This window comes from Ceratosolen solmsi, unplaced genomic scaffold (assembly GCF_000503995.2).
Source record: "Ceratosolen solmsi marchali unplaced genomic scaffold, CerSol_1.0 scaffold10, whole genome shotgun sequence".
Lineage (NCBI taxonomy): Eukaryota > Metazoa > Arthropoda > Insecta > Hymenoptera > Agaonidae > Ceratosolen > Ceratosolen solmsi.
In genome coordinates this window covers 7,312,287-7,324,848 of record NW_011948412.1, presented here as the reverse complement: position 1 = coordinate 7,324,848, position 12,562 = coordinate 7,312,287, and the positions used below count along the sequence as shown (strand labels likewise).

General features: G+C 29.0%; 1 protein-coding gene across 1 annotated transcript; it reads right to left on the bottom strand.

Moving 5' to 3' along the window:
• Nucleotides 1–1,912: 1,912 nt before the first annotated feature.
• Nucleotides 1,913–12,095, bottom strand: LOC105364559 (uncharacterized). The gene is made up of 9 exons (XM_011502525.1): nucleotides 11,926–12,095; nucleotides 10,726–10,915; nucleotides 9,530–9,782; nucleotides 8,125–8,631; nucleotides 7,112–7,601; nucleotides 4,879–5,081; nucleotides 3,780–4,127; nucleotides 2,897–2,977; nucleotides 1,913–2,460 (listed from the first exon to the last, which is right to left on the bottom strand). Exons 1-9 carry the CDS (start codon nucleotides 12,041–12,043, stop codon nucleotides 2,242–2,244), a joined length of 2,409 nt encoding a protein of 802 aa, XP_011500827.1. The 5' UTR covers nucleotides 12,044–12,095; the 3' UTR covers nucleotides 1,913–2,241.
• Nucleotides 12,096–12,562: the final 467 nt, after the last annotated feature.

Sequence of the window (12,562 nt, the reverse complement as noted above, 5' to 3'; positions counted from 1 at the left end):
CACAATTATGTAATCTATTCAATTTCAATGTAATGGGTATCTTCATTCAAAATATTGTATTATTATAAGGTCGGGCGACCTCATTAATATAAGTTTAGATGGTTAGAATGGAGTAGGAAGTAATAAGATATTTATATTAATGGAGTAACTGAATATCACGAGCCGACAGTTCAATTCTGGCCTTCGATCGATAAGAGCACCTTGATCATAATATAAAATAAGAGGTACGAATTGGATAAAGAGTATATAGAATAGTAGAACAAAATAGTCATGTCTGTGTAGTAATAGTGTGGTAATAATAGTGAAAGAGCAAAATGATGAATAAAAACAGTCAGCTAATAAGTCAATTTGCTTTTATAGCAACAAAATTATGTTTGCGCACACAAGCAGCTTGCCGACTTACGTATCAATGATTTACGTATTAATAGCCCATAGGTGCGCGTATCCCCTTATCTCTCCAATAATTGATTGTCCCTTTGTTACTGCCTTTTCCTTGTGCTTCTTTTGTTACTCCACCATCTGTCTCTCATGATCTGTATCTCATGTTCCGTTGTTACTTGCTTTCTTCTTTGGCCACTTTTCTTACAGATATACGACTATACGCATATATTAATCTATATTTTTGCAATCTTAGTTACCTATTTTCAATCTTTAGAGAGCACCTTTATCGATTAAAAACCAGAATCGAACTCTTCTTAGCAATTTCTCGACCCTTACATTCAATCAGCTCTTTTATGTTATCTCAATAAATATCTTTCGTAAATGATGTTCACATATCTCACATATCACTATAATGCATGCACTATGATGGATCATCTTTTGCTTTTTACATTGAAATATTCGTTAGTATGTGCCAGAAAGTAAAGTAAAGTAAAAAAAAAAAAAAAAACATTTATTTGCAAATGTTCCAAGTATTTGAAAAATAAATCTAATATTGATTGGATTAGTTGTAATGTATAATTTCCATAAAAAATTAAATATTATACACTATTATTGTTTGTTAAAAGTTTCTAATGACATAAGACTACGATAAAATATAAATATAATAACTTTCAGTTAAAATACGATCTTTTGCAAAAGAAATTAAAAAAATGATTTATTATTGTAAAACTTTTCGAATTAATTTTATAAAGAAAATTAGTATATGTAAATAACAATATATAATCTATATTTAAAATCATTATGTTATAGAATTGATTCATTGTTTATCATTAGCTTTTATATGAATAACAAAATAGATTATTAGATATCTGAGATGTATTTGAACGTTAAAAGGTTAAAAATTCAATTTACTAATAAGAATTAAATAAATTATTTACTATTATTGTAAAAAATTAATTGATTTTAGAAGTAAATCAGTTTTACAAGATTAAACTCATTACAACATATGAATTTGTAATTTTAATATTACAAATTCAAAGCTTTAATGTATTTGAATTAAAAAGCAAATCATTTGCGTCATTGTCAAAATATACTTTTACATTATAAAAGCAGAATATGATTGTTTATGTAAATATTTACTAAAAAAAATATATATATATATATACATATATATATATATATATATATATATATATATATATTATTTTTAAATATTGCAAACATTGATTCAAACATTTTTATTGTAACTAAACTATGTCAAATAGTCATTCTATCTTAATTCTAATTTATAGTTACAATTAAAATTTACATTACGCATAAAGATCTGATGTTTTAATTTTATAAATTAATTTTCAAAGCAAAAGCTGTATAAATATATATGTATATATGTATTTATACATATGTGTGTGGTTGTGCGCGTGCGCGTGTGCGTGTATGTGTGTGTCTGTGCGCTTTCGTGTGTCAGTGTGAGCGAATGGGTGTGTGCGCGCGTGTGTGTACGCATGTGTATGTGTATTAAATCTATTAGTTTATTTTATATGCTTTTATATGTTATACGCACATTTGTGATAAATATTCGTACATATATTAAGAAATCGTGATATTTAAAAGCTCGAGTGCTCATTCCGTTTTATTAACGATACACGATAAATCTTTTAGAATAAAAAATTGAAGAGTGGACTTTCGAGGTATCACAAGCAGAAAAAATATTAATAATATTTACATGTAATATCATCGTCACTAACTTTTTAGAAATCTTATTCTGACTTGCGAAGACAATAGTGACTAGACTGAAAGCACTTTCCATCCTAAAAGATTTAATTCGCGATTCGTATAATCCTATAATCGAGATGTCATAATTTAGAGTTCGTCATCTTCTTGCTTGGCCTTGGGTGCGGCTTTATCTTTGGAATCGGTTTCTGCTGCTGTACTCGGTACCCCGATCGCACTATGATCTTCGGCCACCTCGACCGGATCTGGTGCTGCCGGTTTCAGGGAACCATCTTCTTCCGATACTTGGAAGCCGATGGATGCTCCTATTTTTTGACTCGCATGCTTAAATTGATCCGCCAACATCACCTGGAATATTTATAATTCTGAGATATTCCAATATCCTTACAATTAACAAAAATGTTAAGACTGCGACTTTAACGTCATGAATTAAACAAGCAATTGAACGATTACTTGGTACTATGTAATTTGATTTTTTTTTTTTAATTTTCGTACTACATAAATATATGTGAAATTTAAAATCTATAAAGCTAAAATCAGAGTAAAATTCAAGATGTATGGTGTACGAAATTCAATATTAAATTAATTAATTAACATTACGACGACAAGTTTGAACTTTGACATTAAATGTCTTTTTCAATAATGTAATTTGTGTACAAAATTGTACTCTATTAGCAAAATATATTATATTTTACACAAAGTGTAATTTAAGAATTTCTAGATTTTTAGGGTTCAAATTATCAAATATATCAAATAATAATATATCAAAATATTGTTTACATACTTGAACAACATTGATGCACATAGATGTTAAAGCAAGTCCGAAAATTAAATATACTATTGACAGCATCATGTAAAGTGGATCCTATGGGGCATTAAAACATTAATAAATAATACGGTAAAAGATCATTTATACATAACAATATAACAAAAATTGCTTTAATGTATATTTTAAATTAATAAAATTAATACGGATAATGTACAATGATACGCTGGTATAACCAAATAAATGACACGAAATCCCCGTATTTTCTCGACATTAAGCCTATCTTTCGAATACTAAAGGAGATAAAATAAAAAAACATAAGAAAAATTAAATATGTGTAATTAAAAAGAATAAATTTTAATAGTCGGTAAGAATTTTAACAATTTTACTTAGATAATTTTAGTCTACGTACGAATTATTTTTCTATACTTTTATAATAATAAGGCAATGTATAAACTTGATTAAAATTTTTTAATTACGTATTTTATGTATAATGTGAACGATTATACCTTAAATTGAACTTTATGATATTTATTGCCTAGTTATAAATTTTTTAAAAATAAAGTTTAAATAATTTAATACAAAAGATTTTAGACGCTTAAGATGAACATTTTATATTTATCTTTAACGCTGAATTGTAGAATAAACAAAAAAAATTATCATTTAATTAATACAATGTGAATACGATATATTTCCGAGTAAAACGACGTGAATTTTATTATAAAATTCTAATCTTACAATTTAGTCGATATTAATGAAGTTAAACGATTAAAGATCTTAACAAACTATTTGCAACTATTGCTGCCTAAATGTAAAATACTTCATTATGAAACAAATTGTACAAATTACAACTAAGTTAAAGTAAAAAAAACTAAGTTAAACTAAATTAAATCTATATTACTTGTGGGACAAAGTCACCGAAGCCAATGGTACTCATGGATATGAAGACGAAGTAAAAACTCTCGAAAAACGACCATTCCTCGAAAACATTGAAGACCATGGCGCCAACAAAGATGTATAGGATGAGTATTGTGATAGCCACGGAAATGGGCAAATTAAATTCGTCGTCTATTTCAAAAGTCGACATTGCCGGCGTGGAGGGCGAATCCGCTTGCTGGGGTGTACTACCATCAAGGTTAAGTACTGTTTGTTGTTGACATTGCATCTCGGCGAGCTCCTCTGGGCTCATCTGCGAGGAGCGTCTGAAGGTCGCCAGATCGTAAACGAGCTGCACGCCTTTCATCATCTCCTACGAGAATAATTTTATATTTACGTGGCCTAAGTTGCCTCTTTTTACCGCTTAAACGGAAAAAATCTAGGTCCTTACTAACTGATGCCGTTTGATTTTTTTTTTTTTTTTTTTTTTTTTTTTTTTTTTTTTCATAGACATAATATTATCTCATACTGCATTGACTTGGAATAAAGTGGAATAGAGTGCCAAAATAATAGCGTAAGGAAGTTTGAAAATAAGGACACGAATGCCGAAACGTTATAATAAAATTAAAAATATTATGCTACGTCCTTTTAATTGACGTAGCTCGACTAATTGCATTATCGATAATAATATTATAACTTTTAGTAATATTTACGCAAATATGAACACGATAGCTACGTTTATAAAAATTCGTTGTCTAAATAATATTTATTTAGATTAATTTGATCATCGACCTTTAATCACCGAGTTATCTCTATATGTCTATATATTTTATAAAATATATAAAGTATAAGCAAAAAAAAAAAAAAAAGTTACGTAAATAACTATGAAAATAATGGTTTCCTTAAATACTTATTGTAATAGTTAATTTTACTTTATTTCCATTATATTTTTGTTTCCTATGAATGAATTTGCGATATACATGAATTCGTATCCGCTCTTTTCCTAGATATTAAAATAGTTGAAATAACAATAATTAAAACTTGATAATTTTGTGTTTTAAAATTTTCACAGTTAAATGTACAGAGGGAAATGTTATTATTATTAGTCTGATTTAAACACTCGCCTGCATCGGAACGGTTCTTCTCACTTTGCGACAACTTCCAGTATAATATAATCTACGTACAAAGGCCCAGAGAAATTTGATGCCTCTGGTAAATAATTTTCCAAAATCAGCCAATACAATGAGGAACATTGGAATGCCAAAAATCGCATAAATTATAGTTAATGCTCTGCCCGTGGTTGTACTTGGGGAAAGGTGTCCATAACCTGGAATCATATCGAGAAAGACTTAATGAAATATGAAATATGTCACATTTACAATTTTTTTGTGTGAGCATTTCATCACACGTATTCACTTTTGCATGTTATATCATTTTTATTATCACTTTTACATGGCATCGTTAACAATCATTGTAAATCGTTGTTTCAAATCTTTTTATAACAATTCTAAATATTTATATATAAAAACCATAATTAACATAATTATACTATTATTCAATACAATAGTGATTGTTCACTAGTGAATCAAATCAAAATTTTATTACTCAAATATTTCTGCAAATTAATATTTATGGATTTTAAATTATCAAGTTTAATAATTATGTGATTATTAAGAATGTATGAATTAATTTTATGAGAGGCCATATATACAAGAAAAATCCAAAATATCGGGATGATCGAGTAAAATCAATATTAACAAAATTAATTTAACATACATATTACATTAATAAATTTTACAAATATTAATATCATATATTATTAATATGATAAATTAATTAGTCGTATTTATTATACAAATATTTATTAAAAAAATATAAGGTTTATTAATATAATAGCTTAAATAAATTCGTTGGGAATTTTTGGGGAATAATATCTAATAAAATTTTACCGCGAAAGTTAGCTTTAATTTATAATAGTAAATATCTACGTCTTATGAATCAATAATGATCAATCATTTTATATTTTATCTATTTTAAAATAAATATTTTATACATCAAAATTACCAAATCTTGAAATAAAATATTGAATTTTAAATACTTGAAAATACAAATCAACTAGATTATTAAGTACACTAGGCTAGACTACATTTATCAAATAATATAATAAATTCTTAATAAATGCTACATTAAATAGATTTCAATTTGAGTAATGCTTATATTTATTGTGTCCACTATCAATTCCTATGTTTAATATATTGTTTTTGTTTATAAATAAGACTTTTCATGAAGTATCGTATCGAATAAATAATTTAATCGTAACATTGTTCTTATATCGTATAACGCATAAATAATATAAACATTTTTGTTCAATGAAATTAATATTAATACACTATCCTATTTCTTATGAACAATGAATGCTTATTTTATGAGTACAGCGATAAATTTTTAAGAAATAAAAAAATTTATTACACTAAATGAAGAATAGCAAACGTGACTTTTATAAAAACCTGACTTTTTTGTTAGTTGGCAAGTGTTTCAAGGCTTAATATACACATAGTAATCGAGCTTTTTAACTTGTTTGGCGCCAGAATTATTAACAATGATATACAGGATACATTTTGATATACTTTTGCTAGACTATTTTAAGATAAAATTTATAAATCTCACCTAATGAATAAATAATATAAATACGATCTAATAGAGATAAACTCCCTATATGCTTCTTTTCTCTCAATACGAAAATCAATATTTAATTACCAAACAATTCTATTTATTTTTTTATTTCTATAATAAATCTCTACTAAATAATTTCTTCATTCTTAATAAAATAAAATTGTGATTAGTATTATATTTTATTATTTGATAAAGTATGATGAATATTTAATCCTTTTGATACGATACTTTTAATTACAAGAAAAATATTCTCTTTTATATCTTATTTTATTTTCAATATTTTAATATAATATTTACAGTCGTAAACATACTTTTTTTTACATAGAGTATAATAGTCTTAATTAAATATCGTTAAAAACTATTAAATATTGTATTAGAATGAAAAAAAAAAAAGAAAAAAAAAAGATATTAAGCTTCAAATTATAAAATTGTTAATTCAATCGTTTCAATATCAAGACAATATCTTAATGCTTAATATGTTCGTAATAAAATATTTCTTTGTATTTATCCATTATTTAGGTTGAAGATCCTAAATAATTGAATGCAAAAAATATTTTACTGATACGCACAACATATTTTCAAAGCAATAGAAAAATTTTTTTGTATTGGTAATAAAAATTTGTTTCAATGATCATTTCGAAAATGAGTATTTGTTCCCTTGATAGTGATTGTCAGCATCCTCACCAATTGTCGAGACGATGGTGAGACAGTAGACCATGGCGTTTAAAAAGCTCCAACTTCTTTGTCCACTGTAGGTCTGGATCCCAGCCTCGTGTGCCGTATGCAGTTGTTCCTCAAAATCCATTAACTTTCTTCTTGCCATACTCTTCCAGTCATCTTCTTTCATGTTATGGCTGTGATACCATAGACTATCCAAAAAGTCTCTTTTCACGCGTTTCACGCCACATTTGTAAAAGGACTCGAAAGCACCTTCGGTAAAGCGAAATATGAAGCCCCCCAAGCCACAAACAATTACAACGATAATTGTCTCGACGATGCATAGATTGCGCAATTCGATTATCGTTCGCACCTCCCGAGGATTTTGACGACAGTATTCACGGAATTCGGCGCCCATGTCGCAAATTAACCGGAAGAGCTCACGGAAGGTCACTTTATCGGAAGGTTGTTTGGTTGTTTCTAATGTCGCCTTCTCCAGTTTCTCTTCTGATGATAACTGGCATTTAAATATTATAATGAAAATTAAATATTTTGAGGCTGGCAATTATGCGAACAAGCAGCCGACTATGTTTGATGAACTTGCAAACAAGAATGGAGAATTTTAAATAAAGTAAATCTAAGTGTTTTGTATTACTATTATTATCATTATCATTATTATTATTATTATCATTATTATTATCATTATTATTTATTATTATTATTATTTATTATTATTATTATTATTATTATTATTATTATTATTATTATTATTATTATTATTATTATTATTATAACAACTAAAGAATTTACCTATTACGATCATTATATATTCTCGTATTATGGTAAACAATTTTAATTTCATTTAAATGCAAAAGAACTTATGAAACTCGAGTAAAAATATCCATCTTAGTACTGAGCTTCGTACTATAGCAAATAAATCTATTACTAAATAAATATTATTAAACGCAAACTTCATTTGTGAATAATTTGATAAATAACGATAAACCTGCATAGTAACATATATATATAAAAATTCCTACCACTTCCATAGCCCGTTTTTCCATCTTCTTCTTCAGTTTATTGCTTTCGCTTTTCTTGGCTCTCTCGTCGACTTTCTGTTTATTGCTTCGAAAAAACGGAATCCATGAAAGCCAAGAGGCGGACTTATTAGCGCTTTTTTCTATCTCTTCTCTCTCATCATCCGAATGCACGATGCTAGCTTTCCTTCTTCGCATCATCGATTCTCTTTTACGTCTTTTAATATATTCATCATCATCCTCTTCCCGTTCGTAATCATTATAATCATCGTAATCAAAAATTTCATCGCGAGTATAAGCCCATTTCGCTTTAGCCACATCAGCAATAAGACAATTGTTGTTCAACGGTATAATTTGCTTTTTAGCTGATTTAGAGGCTGATCTACGACGATTATAATCTTCCATTGAAACCGGTGATTGATCTTTATTCGAAGGATTTTGATAAAGATGACGATTGTTCACACGCCTTTTACTGCTACTTCGATGTGATTGTTCATCCTCGTTGGGACTCTAATTATGATTTTTTATATTACGATTCATGCTGCGTCAAATTTCACAGAGCAAAAAATATTACCGATGACGGTAGATCAGAATAAAATAATAATAAGTCATATTATTCTTATATTGAATATTATCATGTATTAAATATTAATTAGAAATTCAATTATTATTACTATTATACCAATATAAATATATTGTGAAAATATTATATTTTTTTTTCTAAATAATTTTGGTTACATACTTTATTTAGCGAATATATTTTTATAATGAAGAAAAAATGATAAATGTTAAGTTAAAATAATAATAATAATTTTTTTTTTTTTTTTTTTTTTTTTTTTTTAATATAACATTATACTCAAAAGCTTTTCAAGGATTTTATTAGAAAATTTTTTATTTATTCGGTCACATTTAAAATATTTCAAATAATTTTGCAACTTTAAAAGTATTTTGATTTTCATAATACATTTTAAAGATCCTGGTGAGACTTCAAGAATGTAAAGAAATTTTCGTTTGTTTAAACGAGCTGTAGTTGTAACTTTGTCTCTCGTGATAAATGAACATTGATGTCATTATTATTTAGTTATGAGGCTAATATTCATAAAAATCACTGGATATGATTGAAATATTATGACTATATTTATAATGAAAAATATATATGACTGTCGAGGTAGTTTTAATATATCTTCCAGACTTCTGTTTTTATTTATTTCTATAAATAAAGTCTCGTGTTGTAAAAGTTAGATATCCTACGCATCCAAGTATCCAGATATATAATTACTTTTGCCTAATTATTTGTGCATATTTATGTATAAAGCGGTGCATTTAAACGAATATTATTGATACGAATTCATGTAAGAAATAATTTTTTTTTACATGAAAAATCAGGCCGAAAAGCCCACAGCGTTACCATATTCCTTGAAGGAGACGATGACGGATGTCTAGCCACTTGATTATTACTGGATTCAGGGGAGCTCATCCTTCTCCTGAGCTCCATGTTATTCCCCGATTTGCGTGACCTTCTGGTTACCTTAATCGAGGGGTGACAGTCGAGTATCATTTCCTGTTCCTGACCTTGCACGCTTAACTCGGCATTTCTCGATACAGGAAGTTCTTGATTTTTCGATTCGTCTTCTTGCAGAATGTCCTCGGCTCTGCCGATTCTACGCGTTTTCGACCGTTTCGTTAAATGCTCTTAATTTATTATTAAACTGCATTTCAAAAATTTATAAAGTAGATGCACTAATTTTGATCGATGTCTCCTTGTATTTATTTGACATTCAATCCTAATGTTAGATGAAAAAAGTCTTTCAATATATTGTTAAGAAATTTATGGATTCTACTAAGCTACCAATTAACAATAGCTATGATGCAGTTTTATAATAAGCTTAGCTTATTATTTTCAAAGTCTATGTAAATTAAAGATGATATAGTTTTATTTACTAGTTTTATGATAAAAATTAGAGACATTTTTATATTAAATAATGTACAAAATTTTTTTATGTGTTTCATTATTTACTATATAATATATTTTATTACGCATTTACCAAAATTGGTATATCTACTTTACTCTATACATATTCTATTAAATTCGAAATTAACGAGTGTAGGTTTTCTCATACAAATATAAATTTACCTGAGCACATTATTCGACTTTTTAAAATTTTCAATTGGTATTTAACTAAAATATGTTTTATACATACAAAATATACGATATAATTGTCTATTAGTGTCTACTCATATTATATTAGCAAAAAGTAACGATATTTAAGTTTAGAACAAATTAATAATAACTCGTGCAAATTTCCGTAAACTGGAGATGAAAATAACTTGTATTTAAATTTTACGAGTTCAATCGTTACTTTACTAAACCATTAACTTTCTTCAAATAGGCATAGAACAACTAACATTTTTACTTGTAATTATTCTCCATAGTGTAAACTCCAACTAACTGTACTCTATTAAAAAAATATATATATTCAACGCTTTTGTTTGAATAAGCGAATCTATCACTCTGGCATCATCGATCAATCTATAATCCATAATAGTTTCACGCTTTCCCAAAGACGTTATTGTAATATGTTAAAACTTGTCCTTTTAAGAGACCTGCTGACTGCTGATGACATGACCATGGGCATCGACTTCTCGGGCTGACGTTGTCGGGACCTTGACCTTGACCTGTCCTCCTCACTGTACATGATCTTCTCCAGACGCTCCGTATCCTCGACCATCCGCTCCATTCGTGCGCGTCTTTCCTCCTCCTCCTCATCCATCGAAATGGTGTCCTCGCTTTTCACTTTCATTATAAATAACGTATTTCAAGATAACTTCTTTTCTTTGATTTTATGTTTCATTACAAGACAAATGCAAGCATAACGTGCGCTTAAATTTGGACTATACTAGAATAAATTGCACGTTGACATCCAACTCGATTTTCGATTTATAATTGTTAATTAATGGTATCGTTTGCATTAACTTTAAAGCAAATTTTGTCATTGAATTCCAAATAACCATGTAGCACTATAATATTACAATTATATTTTGTTTGTTAATGGCTTCATTCATTAGATATTAAATTGTTTGGAGATCGATTCAAATTTTATAAGCGTAAGAAATAAATTGAAAATAATAATAATAACTAAGCATAAACAATAAATTACTTTGATTAAAGTTAAAATGACCTTAAGATTAAAAAGATCTTCTACTCGAGTTAGCTCGAGTTAAAGTTTATTTTATCTCTAAAACGAGGAAATAGTTGATATTAAAATGAAATATGAGCGAATTCTATCCTTTTACGCCGTATAAGGAATATCGAATGAAATGTGCAACTCAATATGCGAGTGCTTATTCGTTTAAATAAGATGTAACCATTTCGAAAAAAAAAAAAAAAAAAAACCCTTTCGGAGAGGTAGTTAAAACTATTGGCATAGATATTTTTGACGGCGACGACATTTAAATACCAAACGCACTTTGGTACGCAATCAAGGCAAAATAAAATTACATCCTATGGCGCGACCGAATTTAAACAAGAAATCTACGATAATAATCAGCTTATCGTAATAAAACTATGTTGTCGTTTTATAATTGATCATCGCTTAATTCGCGGAAATAACGTCACGAGACATTTTTCACCAACACCAAGCCACCAACTTGTATTTTAGTATTGCAAGCACGCACCAAAAATCGGACAAAGAAGCGCTCGCGCGACGAGACTCTCGGAAATGAAACGGCAAAGCTCTAACAATTTCGGGACCCTCAGCTTGGGGAATAAAAAAAGCAGGAAACGTCACGGGAAGATGCGTTTACACTGGCGTCCGTCGGCGCTGGGGTTTCCCTCGTCGCTACGATATCTGACTTCGGTTGTCTTCTCACGACGCCTGGCAGCAGCTTTGCGACGCCGGTGCACCATGTAGCTGTCCTCCATCGTCCCTGGCACGGAGTCACGATACTTGGATGTCGTCGTCGCCGTCGTCGTCGTCGTCGTCGTCGTCGTCGTCGTCGTCGTTGTCGTCGTCGTCTACATCGTCATTTCCCGGCAGCTGCTGCTGTTGTCGTAGCCGCTACTGCCGCCACTACGACCACCACCACCACTACCTCCACTACTACTTACACCGTCACCACCACCACCACCGTGACACTACACCCAAAATAAAACGAGCGCTCCTCAATCTTTTGGCTCTGGCCAAAGCGAATACCTCGCCTCTTCGTTGTTCTCACTCAACTCTTCAATCTTCAATTTTCTCTTCTCATTTGGAATTTAATTTCAAGTTACTTGCTTATAAATTGCAGGAGTAAACACAATAATTCGCCGATTATCTGTTAACCGTGATCAATTCATCGGCTCTAAAGCATTTTTCTCGTAGAATTAATATGATAATTATTTAACTAATTTCCATACTTTGTATGAATTAAGCAGGAAATAACGCTATTAAACAATAGCCAA